Here is a 17506-nt window from a genome sequence, read left to right as displayed (position 1 = left end):
AGCCAGGATGGTCTCGATCTCCTGACCTCGTGATCCGCCCGTCTCGGCCTCCCAAAGTGCTGGGATTACAGGCTTGAGCCACCGCGCCCGGCAATTCTTTTCTACCAGAACACTCTAGAGGAGTCAGGTACAAGCTGCAGAAACAGGAAGCAAGGAGACGAGGGTGGGGAAATGGGAAGAGAAGAAAGGAGTGTGATTTTAGCGCCACCCTGGGACTTCAGAGGCATGGGGCCTCCCACTTGATCGTGATTGTTCAGTCAGTCTGGAAGCCTCCCCAGAGCCCGCACTCTGCATCACGTGCTGTACAAGGCTCTAGAAATTCAAACAGCCAGGCAGGGCCACACAGGGCCTCATCAGCACCAGCATTTCCAAGTTCATTTTCATGTCAAGTTTCACCTGACCCATGTCAAGGAGCTTCTCTGTTGCCTGAAGGGGAAGAATATGAGTTTGGGGAAAGTTTTGTATACACACACGTATATATGTATTCATATGTGTGTATGTATGTGCTCATATATACGAAGTAGGTTTATATAGAAATAGGTGACACACATGTGCGTGCACAGACACACCTGCGTTTGGGCCAAGAAAAGCTGCCCAGAAGTGAGAGGGTATCACAAGGCTGTTTAAATAAAGACCAAGAGCTGATGGACGGTGGTGTGATGACCTGAGTTAAGATTTCCAACTCCATAAACTGCTCCTGAGTCCACACATGGGGGCTCCCCAACCCTTTCACCTTGTTTCTAAGGGATCTACCAAGGGTGGCATCTGTGAAGGGAGTGGCAATCACCAGGAGGCACCCTCCTGAAGTCCATCCATTATGAGATCTGCACAACTGCACGCGTGCTCTCCCTGCAGGCACCCGGGTGCCAGCACGGCGGTCAGGAACCGGTAACCAGCATCTTCACAGGACTGTCCCCCAGAAGCCTGAACTTCTCAGCCCCTCCTGTGCATGGCTGGCTCTTCCCTGCCTCCCTCCTTACCCTCAAGGGCTCACCCCACTTCCGTATCTCACCAACGGAGCCCTAAGTCCAGCCACATGCCACCATCTCCAGCGCCAAAGCATGTGTCCACCTGCTCACGCAGCCGGGCACGCTCTGCCACGCCTACTGTTCAGAAGTCTGCCTTGGTGCCTCGAGGGCAGGGCTTCTTGAGTCTCTGAATTACCCACAGAATCTGTGTTCCACTAAGAACACAACGGTTGCTAGGTCCAGGGCTGAGGTTCCCAAACCAATGGACAGATGACGCACGCTGCTTGCTGGCACAGCATGGATGATTTTGCCATCCCCAGTCCCAGGAACATCTCCTGCCTCCTGGGAGTGGCTCTGGCTTAGAAGATGGTCATCACAAGCATTCACGGGCTATTTAACATGTGCAGGTGCGGCACCCAGCTTTTCAACGCACCCAGCACTACTGAGGTGGAGAGCGTGAGGCTCCCTGAAGGAGGTGACAGAAGCTCCTAACTGGCCCAAGATCCCATGCCTGGAACCAGGTCTGAGTGGTCCAGACACCCCAGGGGCCGCGCCTGCTCACCTCTGGAGCAGCAGACATGTGCCCTCTCACCGCAAGCGTTAGGGAGTGCTCCCTACCCTGGCTGAATTCCGCCACCCAAGCCCTGGCCCTAGCTGTGCCTTTTGCAGACCCAGAATGAGTCTCAACCCTCCTTCAGGAGACAGCTCTTCAAATCTGTGGAGAGAGGAAGATCATGTCCCTGCTAACGCTTCCTCTCTCCAGCCCAAGCACACTCAGGACCAGCAGGGCAGCTTCATTTAAATAACAAATTTGCCAATGCATTTAAATACAATTCGAGTTATTCAAATTCAATTTACACACAGAATTTTAGGAATACATTAGATAAGGGGCTGCTGATTAAAATAGTAGGGTGACCCTTAATGACATTACTGGATCCTACCCTACACCTGCCTCAAATTGACATTTAAATAAAAATGAGTCAAATTCCTGGGTCAGGTTAGCAGCTCTCCCGCATTACACGCCATTTGTTTTGCCAGATCAATAACAACACGAGCACGGTGCACAAGCAGCTGCTCACTGCAGCCAGGGTTACCATCAACACTGTCACATCTGGGCTCTCTGCAAAGTAGCCCCAAACCAGCCACCACTAGCATTCCCTATTTTCTTTACAGCCAGTGCCATTTCGGTTCTGAGCTCAAGTCACATGCACTTTCTTTGGACTGGCTTTATTCTTTTGCTCCTACAATGTACGTCCTAATCACCAAGAAAATATAACTGGTGGCTGGGTGCGGTGGCTCACGCCTGTAATCCCAGCACTTTGGGAGGCAGAGGCAGGCGGATCACCTGAGGTCAGGAGATCGAGACCAGTCTGGCCAACATGGTGAAACCCCGTCTCTACTAAAAAATACAAAAATTGGCCGGGCGTGGTGGTGGGCACCTGTAATTGCAGCTACTCGGGAGGCTGAGACAGGAGAACTGCTTGAACCCAGGAGACAGAGGTTGCAGTGAGCCGACACGGTGCCACTGCACTTCAGCCTGGGCGACAGTGAGACTCGGTCTTTAAAAAAAAAAAAAAGAAAGAAAAAGAAAAGAAAATATAACTGATGATTTACAGAAAACTGACTCCCTCATTTTTAAGTGGAGGTTTAATTTAGCATAACCCTGTATATTGGGAACCTGGGACTATTTTTAATGTCTTACCCTCTCTCTCAAAAAAAAAAAAAAATGACACACATCTCTTAGTGAGCCTATTCTAGAAACTACTGGGGAAAAACCACCTATCAATTGCCAGTTTACATGAAAAACAGGGAGGTTTTTCTAGGCCGATGAAATCTAATTGCTAACTATTTACACAAATAACACATAGAGCTAATGAAACAGAAGCAGAGCCTGGCGTGTTTCCAGTAACTAGCCTGAACAGCCTCTTATCCAAGAGCATTCAGAAGAAAGCAAACTTTAAAATGATTTGAGAGAAAGGTCTATTTTCATGACAGATGGCAATGAGGGTTCTTCAATGCCAATTTAATCACTTTTCCTCAATTTTCAAATGCTTAAGTTGTAGCTCCAAGTGTCTGTGCAGGCAGCACTAGAGCTGCCGAACCGCAGTGGGGCCACGAGGATGACTGATGTGTGCTGCGGTCTCGCCTGCCTTTGCGAGTCATTTTAGGGCAATCCTACCCAACTCAGGAAAGAATGCTGTTCAATAGATACTGTCTTCTGACATCAAAACAGTTCTGCTCTTGTGGGCGCCATTTTTATGTCATGCAGAGGCTGTTCTCAACTGGAAGCAGACTTCATCTCTTTTTGATCCAATAACCTTAACAACCAAGTCTGTCAATGGAGAAATGACAGAAAAACAGTTGCTAAATTTTTAAGCAGGGACTTTGGACAATTTTGTACCACTCTTTTCACAAATAAATGAAGAAACTGGGTGCCAGGAACCAACGTCACAACACCCATTAAAGGTGGCGCTGGATAGGAGCTTGGGATCCCGACTCCAGTCTGGCGCTATCCCAGCTCCACGGGAACTCGAATTTTGCCGGGGAATAGTTTGAAAACCCAGCTGTCTCATTATGTTATTTTATGTTTGAATTGTATATATGTTTTCAAAAAATATTTATTATTAGGCTTGAAAACTTTTAATCCTATAAGAAGATAATTCTATGGACAAATTGGTCATCAAAGTTCTAGAAGGCTCTGGGGCTTCTAGAGTAGAAACCTCAAGTACTACAATGTTATTGCCTTTTAGAAATTCACACTAAGCTTTACAGACTATTTAATATTTTTGGCAAGGTATCTCAGGTGTAAGGATGATACGACAGGCGGCGATCACATGCTTCCTCCTGGTACACATCAACAACCTAGGAAAGGTACAGCCGTCAACGCCAGGAAATGTCCCAGTCTCATACAGACATGAAGCTTGCCTCCAGCACCCAGTGCAGCAGGTAAACTAACCTGCTGAGCAACGCAGGCAATGCCTCAAAGAGTTACATTTATCTCAGCTGTCAGGGGGGATTAGGCAATTGATCTGCAGAACTATGTCTTCCCCAAGAGAAATTCCCAGAGCATCCTTAAGATGACCTGTGTTGCAGCAGTATTTATCAAACAGTTGGGGGAATAATTCACGTTTTCAAAATCAGCGGTGTACTTAGGACATCAGAGACAATGTGAAAATTTGTGGTGAAGGAAAACTGGTATCACTAAACCTGAAAACTGGTGGCTTTCTGGAGACAGATCCCTCTCCCACTCCAAGGACATGGTCCCAATCTTTCACTTCCCCTAAATTCTAAGTATTCCTTTTCTTACGTTCCCACTGCCTGCACAGATGGGCAGGCTGATGAGGGGGGCTCCTGCCAGCCTCTGGGCCCCACAGCTGTGCCTCAGTAGCCCCCAGGTTAGCACAGCCCAGGGCACGAGGTCAAGGTTCAAACAATGCTTGGGCAGTAAGATGGTTTGTGTAAAAGCTAAACTCAAAGGGCCTGTCCCACTCCAAAAAAAGGAATAGACAAAAATATTAATCATGTTTTTTCTTTTAATAAGGGTTTTTACTCAAAAGTGTAGCTTTGAAAATCTCTAGCTTGTTGTGAAAACCAGGAAAGCCAGGAGCTGCCTCACACTGCACACCACCACGTGAAGCTGTGGGCCGGTGTGTTTGCAAACTCTCCATTACCAAGGCTGGAATCAAATGCACCACTTTAAAATCAGAGCCAACATTTAAAATTAGGAGGATGATGCATGTCCTACTTTGATTCAAGAAGAAAGGACAAGTTCTTAGTACAGTAAAACAAAACACAAAAGTAAACAAATCTTTAGAAATCACTAGATATATATATGTGTGTTTATATATATATATTTATATAATTAGGATTATCATCAACATTTCAAACTATTAAAAATAAGGTTGCCACCTTACCTTTTCTTTTGGTAATGGGGTTTTTTTTTTTTTTTTTAAGGAGAAAAACCAAACATTTTGCCCAGACTCTAAAGTTTCCCAATTTCCATTCTGTTTTCTGCCGTGCAGCTTCCCCACCTTGACGCTGAACCCCCGAGTCCCGCCACCAGCTCTGGCTGGCAGGAGGCAGAGCAAGCTTTCATTCTGGTCGTCAAGATGACAGGCCCACAAAAGCACAGCTGAGACAGGAACTGAATTCTTCCCCAGGAAGAAAATACCTATGCTCACAATAGGTCTGCAAAATCTCCCACAGGCACCTCTTCCCCCTTTCTTGTGGCTGTTAACTGGTTTGTTTTGCCTAAAAGCAAGATGGCAATCTTAATCAAAAAGGGAAGCTAGATTTTTAAAATAACTTAAAAAAACCATTTTTATATAAAGCAGCAAAAACATATCTTCCTCTCTGCAGAAAGAAAAATGTTAACAAGGAAACACAGCGACGTGAACGGACCGTCCGTCAACTCCTGCTCCACTTCCAGCTTCACCTCGAGCTACTCCTTAACTTCAGCAGTGCTGTCTGAAGAAGATCCTTTGGCGTCTCCAACTGCTGCTCTTTTACTTTCTTCTTGATTGAGATTTTCATTTTCGGACCTGGTCCCATTAGGGATAGAGTTTTCACCGTTTACAAGCCCGTTTTCTGTGGCCTTTGCTTTGCTGATGGCCTCTCTGATGTTCAAGGCATCCTGCACTCCAGCCTCCTCCTCGAGGTTTCTCAAGACCAGGGGGAGCCTCGAGTCCCCCACGCTGCTCTCCAACAGCCCAAGGTTACTCTCTTCATATTTGGGAAGCGGAGCCTTTTCCTCCATCTGTTGGCGGTAGAATTCCCGGTTGACAGCTGCACTCTTTACTGCTTTTTCCAAAATCTCTTTCTCACCTAAGCGCAATTTGATGGCCATTTTTGCACGAACAGAAAGATCCTGGTTTTTCAAGACGGATTTATCTTCCTGGAAAACAAAAAAGAGCAAAGTTAATTACAAGAAGTCTAAATCAGCAAAACTATAGACAGAGGGCACAACGGCTGTGGCTGGGGACATGAGGGAATTTTTTGGGGCGACGGGAGGTTCTAACACTTGACTGGCAGGTGTCACATGACCAGACACTCACATCAAAATGTACGCTTCAGAAGTGTGCCTTTTATTGTATGTAAATTATATCTCAATGAAACTGTTACAAAACCAGAAAGAAGAGCCTACATCAAACAGTGCTACCCCATCTGTCAGGGAACTTCACTGATTTAAAACTCATCCTGTCCATCTTGGGCACTGATGTAGCCCCAGGGCAGCACGTGGGTGAATGGCAACAGTGAAGGAACGAATGAATGAGAAAGACGTATTTGAAATTAGTGACTCAATAGTGAACTTAAAAAGCACAAATGAAAACGTTTGTGAAATCATGTGAATTAGAAATTATAAAAAAAGTATTAAATACTTTTAAAAATGTATCTTCTAATAAACAATGCCTAAATATGATTTTTTTTTGTTAAACAAATGGAAAATTTCAAATGCAATCATTTTGCTAAACTATTACAGTAGTTTAGAATTAACAAGAAATCTCTCATTAAATATCTCTTTTTTTTTTGAGACGGAGTCTTGCTCTGTCACCCAGGCTGGAATGCAGTGGCGAGATCTCGGCTCACTGCAACCTCCACCTCCCGGGTTCAAGCGATTCTGCTGCCTCAGCCTCCCAAGTAGCTGGGATCACAAACCATGCCCAGCTAATTTTTGTATTTTTAGTAGGGATGGGGTTTCACCAAGTTGGCCAGGCCTGTCTTGACTTTCTGACCTTGTGATCTGCCCCCCTCAGCCTCCCAAAGTGCTGGGATTACAGCGTGAGCCACCGCACCAAGTCTCATTAAACATCTTAACAACACAACAAAGTTCAAATCCTCATTAATTTAGTCTAATTACCTCGATAGTTGTTTTGTATGTTTTTAAAAGAAGTGAGGCTCTATCTTCAAGAAACGTCCAAAGTTTGACCTCGTTGTCCCAGCTAACAGGAAATTCTGAGTTCCCCAAGGTGAAGATTCTATCAATAGCGCTGTCTCCCAGTAAGTGTTCTTTCAGCTCTTCTACAAGAAATACAAATGGCAAGGTCAGGAGGAAGACACAGCACTCCTTCTCATTTGAACAAGCATCCACCTTAGAAAATACTGTTTCCAACAATGTCATTTTCCCACAGTAAAAGCTGTCCCTATCCAACGGGCCAGGACACTCCTAGATTCTCCAAAGTAGAGCAGAGCTAAGTTTTGGGAAGCAACACCAGGTCAGGCCTTCTTCATTTGGAATCCAGATCAAGCCTTGGTAGCACTCCATTTTTCACTGTTTCTGTGAGGGACACTGAGAGCCTTTAGACAGTTTCACAAGATACTTTTTAAAGACAATCGACAGCCATGGACCCCTTATTTTGACAACACCCTTTTTGCTAGCCATAAGCTCAGTCACACCAACCCAGTCAAAAAGGACACTTAGGTGAACAACGTAAACAGCGAAAGGAACAAGAGCCACAACAATCCTGTGAGCCCATAACCGTAAATCTGATTGGCGCTTATTCTCGTAGGTGACCTGACCAAGCTATTTAAGCCATTTTTGTAACAAGCCACAAACTGAGGGAAACAAGAGCCTCAATCAAACAGTGCTACCATCAGGAGCACTATGAAAATCTGAGTTCACAGGCCGGGCGCAGTGGCTCACACCTGCAATCCCAGCACTTCGGGAAGCCAAGGCAGGTGGATCACTTGAGCCCAGGCGTTTGAGACCAACCTGGGCAATGTGGCGAAACCCCATCTCTACAAAAAATACAAAAATGAGCCAGGTGTGGTGGCACATGGCTGTAGTCCCAGCTACTCAAGAGGCTGAGGCGGTGGATGCCTCGAACCCAGGAGCTGGTGACTACAGTGAGCACTGCACTCCAGCCTGGGAAACCGAGCGAGACCCGGTCTCAAAAAAAAAAAAATATCTTAGTTAATGAAAAATATGCCCATCTCTCTCACTTGTCAGGAATTTACATAGGAATTACAAATACACACAGTGCACATCTCAATTATCTCCAAATATATTTAAGAAGAGGAAAGAATTCAGCAACTGCTCTTAGCATTTTATCTCCCGGCACATTATCTCCAAAACCAAAACAAGCCGATCCTATTCATGCTCAAGAAACAGACCCATGCTTCTTATGCGATTAGGAGACAGTGTCTCTTTCAGAGCAAAATGCCTCACAGCTGTCACTATTTACAATTCAAACTGAAGAACTGCTGCCAGCAAACCAAACTTTTATTAGTATTAGTTAGAGTAATTCAAAGATCCAGCAATTGTCTTGACATGACAAATTGTCTATGACTAGAGAGAAACTAAAGAGAATCAACAGACCTAAAAGGATTCAAGCAGTTTTAAGAAAACAGGCTATCTAATGTTCAAAAAAGAAGTTTATTAACTTGTATTTGTTAGTAAAGATCATGATGAAATTCAGGATTTTTAGTTTTGAGTCTTCATTTTATATTCTTTGTATACAACACGGAAGTTCTGTTTTTTTTTTAAGCCTTCTTAGTGGTTGAAAGTTCTTTTCAAAGGCCCCCAATATGAAGGTTACCGTTTCCTTCCTTCATCTCCTCCCTCAATCTGCCCAAGTTGCACTCTGCAACGATGGAAGCTGCAGGTGTGCGGCAGAGCTTTCTCTTTGCTCATTTTTTAAAAGTGAAACTGGACTCATTTCACATTCCTGGAGAAATAAAGCCTACAAAAGGGGGAATAAGACAATGTAGCATGTGGCCTGCCTGGAGAGCAGGAGCTGACCGGGAGCTCCTGCAGCAAGAACCCTCCCGAGCTTTCCTCCAGCACACAGGGCCTGCAAATTATCCCTGCCCCTCATTCGGGCCACCATGGTGTATGCTCACTCCAGAGAGTAAAGAGCCCAGTGCCCTCCACCCTCTCCCTGGCTCCTGCTCAAGCTCCTTCCTCTGCTAAAGGTCTTCAGTCATACCCCTCACCTCCTGCTCTACCATGTCCAAACCATCACTGAGCTCCAGGGTTTAACTCAAATGTCTTTCCTCCAGACCCCCAGAGTACTAACACTTTTTTCCATGTACTATGTTATTCTTGAGCCAGTAGGAGCAACGGGGGATGTCCTGCGCATGGGCTCTGGAGTTAACAGAGCTGGGTTCTAAGTCAGGGTCATTACTTGCTTACTGAGCAACCTTGGCCAAGTTACTTATCCTCTGGGTTTTTTATTTGTTTGTTTTTAGACAGGGTCTTGCTCTGTTGCCCAGGCTGGGGTGCAGTGGCAAGATCACGGCTCACTGCAGCCTCAAGCTCCCAGGCTCAATCAATCCTCCTACTTCCCAAAGTGCTGGGATTACAGGCATGAGCCATAGCATCCAGCCAACTTTATTCTTTTTTTTCCCCCCAGCCGGGTCTTACTCAGCCTTCACCTCCCAGGCTCAAACAATCCTCCTACCTCAGCCTCCCAAGTAGCTGGGACTAGAGGGATGTGCTACCACGCCCAGCTAATACTTATCCTCTTTGAAGTGAAATCTCTACATCAGTAAAATGGGAGCACTTATCAATCAAGGCTGATGGGATTAAAATTAAGCATGTACCACATTTAGCATCATACCTGGCACATAGCGAATGCTTCACAAATTCTAGGACTATCACCATCACCTCTCTTCATTATAAATTCCTTGAGTATATGAACTGCAACATTCAATTTTGTATCCACATATAAGCAAGAAAAGCTCACAGTTAACCCCTTAACTCTGTTCATTACATTGAATTGATGAACCATTACCAAAGTACAAAAAGCACCAAAACTCCCACTTGAATAACTGTAAATCTAGGCGATAGGGTTGCTTAATAAGGAACAATGACTGTATCTCAATTTGGGTTCTGCAGTTGGTGTGTGAACTGCCTCTGTTTTTTCTGCCTCCAGCATGACGTCAAGCCCTCGACTTGTGCAGCACTGCTCCCTGGATCCAGACATTAAAACCAAAGCCAGTGACCGCTGAGCACAGCAGCTTCCCCTGCATGGGCCACGACTGCTTCCTCCAACCAAGGAAGTGCTTGGGCAGCTTCCATCCAGAACACCTTTTTGTCTGTTCACTCAGTCAAACACTCATTTACTCATTTCTACTCAGTCTGTTCTGCACAGGATTTAAGGCAGCTTACAACAGCAAAACACACACACACACATACTTAAAAATGAAACCTCAGGACCAGGAAATTTGTTAAGATGCATCTTAGTATGAAAAATAAAAACACAACCATGAGAGGTCAAATGTCAGTATAAGAAACCCCAAATGACTTGTTTAAGCAAATGCAAAAGTAGATGCTCAATACATATACTTAACTCTTTCTGGGCCTGAAATAAGAGGCTGTAGCCAGGAACATTTTGTGTTCTACACAGATTCTGTTTGCAATGTTATTTACTCTAACAGGATGCTTGGCATTAAAATACTTGCTGGCAATTTCAGATTCAGAATGCAGAGTAGGTTAACAAATAAAGTCCTACGGTCCACGTATGCCACAGCTGACTACACAACATCACAGGATCAACTGATCCTGAACTGCTCTATCTAAGTGAAAAAGACTAGTGCCCTGTGAGTGAAATGAGGCTCTGTCAGGCTACAAATGTAGACTTTTGATATATTTACCTGATCCAAGATGTTTTAAGTTTTCTTCAAATGCAGTTGAGAATTATTTGTGTATTACAAATTAATATTGACAACACATTGAGGATTTAATAAAACATTTCCAGGGTAAAACAAATCAATTTCTTCTTTCTCCAGTATTGCCATCTTGCCTCTTCCCAAAAGTAATGTAGTTTTAATCCACTTTACTTATAATCCGAATCCCTATGCTTTACACTTCCATGATTTAAAAATAAAAAAGTCAACATCTCTTTTTTGCTGAAATGACGTACCTTCAGTCATGCAGAATACTCGGAGAAAAGCCAAAAGCTGAGCAGAGATGGGCGGCTCCGTAAAATGCAACGCAAAAACACTGGAACTGACGACGAAAGCAGAAAGCAACATCAATCACGCTGCTGTGGTCACCCACCTGCTACAAAGTGAGATCCCTAAGTCTACAGCACGTGTGTTCGTCCTCAAGGAGAGCCGAGCTGGAAGATTCCAGCTCCTCATCTGAACTGTGAGCACGACTTTCAGCCCTTGCAAAAGGCCAGAGGCTGGGGCAGATGGAAGTGGACATCCAGAATTGGAGTCCATCCTCGCCAGCTTTTCCTAGAGCCTGACAGCTGTAATCTCAGGTTGCACACAACACATTCAAAACATTACACATATACATGGCTTTTTAAAAGTGTTAACAATAATTTATGTTGAGTTCACACTTTAATCATTAATCAAATATTGACAAGTTCAATAAAAAAAAGGTCTGGATAATCCATTTTCATTAAGAATGGTTCCTCCATTCCATGGAGAACTAATGAATCATAATTCCTGTCGTCTTTATCATTTTATGCCTCAAATGCAAGAAAATCTTAAGGAATTTAACTAGAAATTCTTGAAATCACTGAAGATCATGACTTCATTACAGAAACTAATGGTAGCAAAGAATTAAATGAAACAAATTGATCCAGGCCATTAACCTTTTCAAGGTGAAAGACATGAATGATACGAAAGTACTTATTTAACTTAATAAGGATTTCAGGCCATATCCCTCAGAACTGACTGTGAATGCGCCCAATGACACAATTATGTTTATCTGAAAACGCCAGTAAGTCACCGAGCGTCGCCATGGCTTAAATTTGCTGTGCCACAGGGATAAACGGATTAAGACAAACTACTGGAGAGAAGTTTTATTAACACACCAATTAAACACTATGCAACTGGAAATAGTTCAAGTACTGCAGGAAAGGGCCAACCGATGCTTTTCTACGTACGTGGGGATGCCGGCACGAGCCAAGACCTCGGCCTTCATGGCGTAGAGTCTGTCACTTTTACTCACTCCAAGCTTTATTTTCACTCTGTCGTGTGAGTTATTGTCAAAGAAAAAACCACTGTGGATCACAAACTCTGCATTGGATCGAGTGCCATAAAAAATGTAAATCTGAGATGCAGTAAAGAAAAAAGAAAAGGGCATTAGACAAACTTGGCATGTATTCTTAACACAGGGCAGGGCAAAGACTTAGTGCTCATATATTTAATGCTACCTTACATTAATGACACGAAATAGCTGAAAGTATTGATACACCTGTTTGGCACAGGTTGCAAGGGTGACGCCGTGCAATTTTCCCAACTTCCCAAACCGTCTGAGACCAAGCACCCTCCACCACCACGTGGAGAGGCGAAGCCAGGAGAAAGCACCACCAAAGGCCTTACTACTACTCAAAGGACCCCAGGTGCCTGGGGTTCACCAGGCCTCTATTATAACCTTCTTCTTTCAAAGGACAGGAAGGCTATTTCTGTAAGACTGCATTTTAAAATTCACCAAGTTCTTCCCATCCTTTTAATACAGCAGGGTCTTTTCTGGAACTGTAAAGCAGTATCTGTCAGAAACTTATTTCTAAGTCCTGTGGCAATTAATCCTGCTAGGTGCAGGTGGGTTTATAAACTTTTCTAAAGAAGGAACAGATCAGTACAAGCTTGAGCCACCGCGCCCGGCTAGACAAGTATTTTTTATTTTGTCTCAACTGGAATGTCAATTACGGATGTGAGTTCCATGTCCGTACTGTCTGCTTGGGTGTAGACTGATAGAATGTGGGAATTTATAGACACATATTTTCAAATTCACCCAAAGGCTTACCCCTCCTCCCATCCAAACTACTAGATTAAAAAATCTGAGATTAAAATGAAAGTATAAGACAACAGATTCCCTTGCTTTTGCCCCTTAAATACTCTTATAAAGAAGGTTCTAATCAGTAGAAAAAATAAAGGCAACACAGTTTATGAAATTTTAAAAATTGTTTTAGTGTCGTAACACACTTTAACAGTGTTATAAATATTTACAAATATTAGGCCAATTGTGCCAATAACTGTGTTTAAATACTTTTCTCTGTGAACCCAAAGCACAATGCAAAGCACAACAAGTGAGTGAAGCACGAGTCAATATGTGTACTACGGGTTCAGGTCTCAAGATGCGTTCCAGAAAAACAATCCTCAATGTGAATTCTACACTTTTTTTTCCTAAGTTCCTTTTTTTTTTTTTTTTTTGAGACAGAGTCTCACTCTGTCACCCAGTCTGGAGTGCAGTGGCACGATCTCAGCTCACTGCAAGCTCCACCTCCCGAGTTCACGCCATTCTCTTGCCTCAGCCTCCCGAGTAGCTGGGACCACAGGCGCTGCCACCACACCCAGCTAGTTTTTTGTATTTTTTAGTAGAGACAGGGTTTCACCGTGTTAGCCATGATGGTCTCGATCTCCTGACCTCTCGTGATCCGCCCATCTCGGCCTCCCAAAGTGCTGGGACTACAGGCTTGAGCCATCGCGCCTGGCCTCTAAGTTCCTTTTTAAGACTACCAACACAGCGTTAACTTAGTGCCCAATGGCTGGTTCACATTTTGTGAAATGCCACGAGACCCACCTGCTCTCCAGCCCGGAAATCCTGCAGAGCCACACACTCACAGCGGTCATCTTCCAGGTTGTAACCGGTAGTGATCTAGCCCCGGGAGAAGGAAGGAAATGACGGTGAGGCAAACACAGGCACATTTCACTTAATCATGAACTTGTTTCTGGCAATCAGAGGAGAAAGGGGATCCAAAGGTACTCAAAAGGGTGCATCTGAGTGCTTTGGAAAATGGGGCAAAGAACTGCTTGAGCACTGAGGTTAACTCTAGTTACATCAGAGATGATTATGCAAAATTACACACCTGAAATAAAGGAAGTACAGCTGGATAAAGAGACTGTATAGAGTATCACTTGCTGGACTCAACAAAACATAATCGCCTCTGGGCCTCCCTGGCAGCAGTGAGGGCAGTGAGCCCACAGGCCACGCCTCCCACAGGCGCACCTAAGCCTCCTTTCAGTTCACTGATGACCTGCACTACCCTCATTCGTTTGCAAGTATTATCTTTATCTAATGTTTGGCCTTTAAGAAACCAAAGTGGGTTTTCCATTGGATAAAGAATCAGGGAAAAGAAAAGCTCTATTTCTGAATTATAGATATATGATCTGAATTAAAGAAATTAAAACTTTCAAGCATGCAAAGGCAAAATAAAATAACTTTGTTGTATCTTATTCCCTCTATTTCTGCTGAGAAATATAATGTGAGAGTTTCTAAGTCCATTAGAAATAAATATAGAAAATCCTCTCACTATACCCCAAAACTGTGTCTCCTTCTAAGCTCTTCTATCTTAGTGAAGGTCAGCCAATGTCATGGCCTCAGGACACAAGTTACAAGGAAACCCTGTCATCTCACCTGGTCAGCATTTCATCTAGTAAATACTACCATTTGGATGACTTTCTTCCTCATTCCTCTGCATGGTTACAGTCCTTATTCCTTCTCGCCTAGCTTGTTTTTTGCAAAAACCTTCCAACTTTTGGGACCTAGTCTCAAAATCCAATACTGTCCTTCCGGAGTTGCTAATTGTACGATGTCACTCTCCTGTTCAGAATCTTCCTATGATTCCGCTCTGCCTTCGGAATAAACCCCAAGTTCCTGAGCACGGCCGAAAAAGGAGGCAGCTCAGGCTTCCCTCCAGCTTCAGGAACTGCCACCCACCAGCTGTCCCAGTTCCCTCTGGCCTGACAGTACCTTCTACTCCTGTTGTGGCCTGGATTCTTGGGGAAGCCCCTCCTCACCCCACCCTCCTGTGCACTCCCACAGCCCAGTCCTTACACCCTCCAGCCCAAGCCACGTCATCTGTGCACCTGTCTCCCCGTCAGTCAGACTTGAAAGCCAGAGCCCCTTGTTGATCTCTGTGTCCCGAGTGCTCAGCACACAGAACCTAAAACCTGAAGTGGCCTTTGAGAATATTCACGTGATGCATGAAGCCCCAGGGGAATGGAAAGGGTCCCCAGCTTTTATTAAAAGCTCCTTCTCAGAGTCCTGTCTTTTAGAGCAGCGCCCAATCTCCTAGATTGTCTCTCGATGGTCACTGATTACTTTTTGACCTACTCATTTTATCCTGGAGAATCAAAGACTAACAGCAGCCACAAGCGCTCCTTGCTAATAAGGCATCAACAGCTTGGATTCAAAAGATGACTTTTGAGTCTAGGAATGGCATTTTGGGATGGAAGGCCATATAACACGAATCTTTAAACTCAATATCCCAAGAATAAATATGGTTTATTAACCACATGTCTAAGAGTCCTTCAAGGTTCTGATCTGCAAAGACCAATGAGAAATAGGCAGCAATGAGAAATAAATGAAGCCAAGTATTCTAGAACATTTCACTCGCAGAACATTTTAAACACTTCAATTGAATTAAAGTCAACTCCAGGAAGTTCCTGCCCAACATTGGATGTACTTTTCTGACCCCAAAACATCACCTTGACAACAAAGTGGAATGAGAAGCTGCCCATATCGTAAACTCCCAGGAGGGAATCCAGGCACTCCCAGGGTGCTGGCAGTACAAGTACACAGGGACCTGCCAGCAGCACAAACAGGAGGGAAGTTAGAGGAAGGAAGAGAAAATTGAGGGAGATTGTGGAGAAAGGATTATGGGTGTTTAAGGGTATTTTACAGATTATTTCCCACTCTCGGCAGACGTCAAGCTCCAAGAAATGGCTTAACATGTCCACAGCAACCCTGACAGGCAAACAGGCTGGATCCTGCCCCAGTCTGCAGCCCTTTCTCAGCAAGGGTCAGAACGTGTGGAGGCTGAGTCTAACTTCTTTGTGTGGCACTGCCAAACACTTCCTCTAGGATGGTATCAAAAGTGCGTCTCAATGCAAAGAACTGCAGGTGGAAGCACAGGCCTCGCCTTTCCCTTGTGTGAAGCCAGGTTTCTAGAGGACTCTCTCAGAGCAGAGCCCTCCCAGGGCGGGCCTGCAGAGGGGTCTTCCAAGGCTGTTAGGATCCCACTGCTCAGCAAGGGCCTTCTGGCAGGAGCCCCAGGAACTTACCACCTACGCCCAGAAATCTGCAGCCACTGACCGGGTCTGACTTGAAGCCCAAAATAGGAGGGGAGGGGTTGGGAGGGCCAGGGCTGGTGCAGGCGCAGCCTCCCGATGTCAAGCAAGGACAGGGTCCTTCCACCTCCTCCTTGCCCAGCTCCACGTGCCGCTTCCTGCCTCCCACAGTGCCAGCTAACTTCCCTTCTACAAATATTGAGTGTCATCCTATGCCAGGCCCTAACCTAGGCAACTGGAAAAAGGCATGAAAAGTCTCAGTCCCTACCCATAGGGACATCTAGTGGGAAAGAGACATAGGGAGAAAAAAAATTTATATATAGATGTATATATAAAAGTACGTGGAACTGAGAATAGCCCCACAGGAGCCTCAAGTGTGCCCAGGGGAGGGGAGCGGGTGGCAGCCGAAGTTTGTTGGCAATGCTGGAGGAGGAACCCAGCAGGAGTGGAAGCCTCCAGCAGCTCCATGGAGCCCTACTCCCTGAAAGCCACTGCCTCCCTGCAGCGCACACCACTCACATCTGTGGCTGGTTTGGTAACTCGATGGCACACTTGGTGCACAGCTGTATTCTATTTTACATATTAAAAGTAACATAGGAGGAGGAGCATGATATACACACACATACATCCCTAAGATGGGAACAGAGGGAAGATCTGTAGATCATTTACGTTTTCTTTTCTGTGTTTTTCAAATTTTCTTCAACAAATATGTATTATATTAATTTCATGGTGGGAGGGGGATAAACTAATACAGGGTCATCAAATAAAATTTGGAAAATATTTTTTAAAAGCAAAGAAAAAACAGATCACAATCACGTGAATATTTTGGTTTATTTCTTTCTGATCTTTTTTCCTAGGCGTGGGGTTTTCACACTCATGAATTCATTAAAAAAATACCAGGCACAGGGATACAGCAACGAACAAAACAGACCCTCCCCTAAAATCACCCTGCGTTCATGGCTCTTCCATTCTAATGGGAGGCAGGGGGTGAACCAACAATAATGTTTTTAAAAGGCAGAAATAGAGGATCTGGACAACAGAGGGAAATGCGACAGGACAGGGCAGCAGGGTGGATGAGCAGTCATTCTACACAAGTGCTCAGGGCAGCTACCCTACAGGAGGTCTATGAGCGAGTCCCGTAAGTGCCTAAGGAATGGGGGGTCTTAGGCAGAGGTGACAGCAAGAGCGAAGGAATCTGCTGGTGTCTGAGGAATAGCAGGGAACCAGAGGTGAGTCAGACCTGTGTGCGTGGAGGGTGTGGGGGGACAGGCTGTTCGGAGAGACTTGTCTGCTATTGTAAAAATGGGCTTTTGAGACTGTGAGACTCATCTAAATCTCAATGTTTTAGATTTTTTTTTCGATATACAAACAGAAGGACCTTGAAAAAGAACTTCCCTCCGTTATGCTTGGATTTCCAGCTGCCCTCTCATCCCGCCTGGTAGAGTCGCAGATTCAAATGCAAGCACTGATTATTCCAACATACTCTCTGTAAGGGAACTAATACCACTGTCTATCAGTCACTTAGAAGTGTCCTTCTCGTATCAACCGAAAAACCCTCAACAAAGGAA

The 17506-nt window shown here is 44.7% G+C and overlaps 1 protein-coding gene across 1 annotated transcript in view; it reads right to left on the bottom strand.

The window, feature by feature from the left end:
- Positions 1-4481: 4481 nt before the first annotated feature.
- Positions 4482-17506, bottom strand: part of SETD3 (SET domain containing 3, actin histidine methyltransferase) — a 69509-nt gene continuing 56484 nt past the window's right edge. The window contains exons 8-12 of the mRNA XM_026455304.1: positions 13450-13524; positions 11810-11976; positions 10832-10917; positions 6826-6986; positions 4482-5862 (exon numbers count right to left, since the gene is read on the bottom strand). Coding sequence (XP_026311089.1) covers positions 5410-5862; positions 6826-6986; positions 10832-10917; positions 11810-11976; positions 13450-13524 — 942 coding nt within the window. The 3' untranslated portion in view covers positions 4482-5409. The remainder of the gene's footprint in view (positions 5863-6825; positions 6987-10831; positions 10918-11809; positions 11977-13449; positions 13525-17506) is intronic.

This window comes from Piliocolobus tephrosceles, chromosome 6 (assembly GCF_002776525.5).
Source record: "Piliocolobus tephrosceles isolate RC106 chromosome 6, ASM277652v3, whole genome shotgun sequence".
Taxonomy (NCBI): Eukaryota; Metazoa; Chordata; class Mammalia; order Primates; family Cercopithecidae; genus Piliocolobus; species Piliocolobus tephrosceles.
The sequence above is the reverse complement of the archived record's forward strand: the minus strand, read 5'-3'. Positions and strand labels throughout refer to the sequence as shown.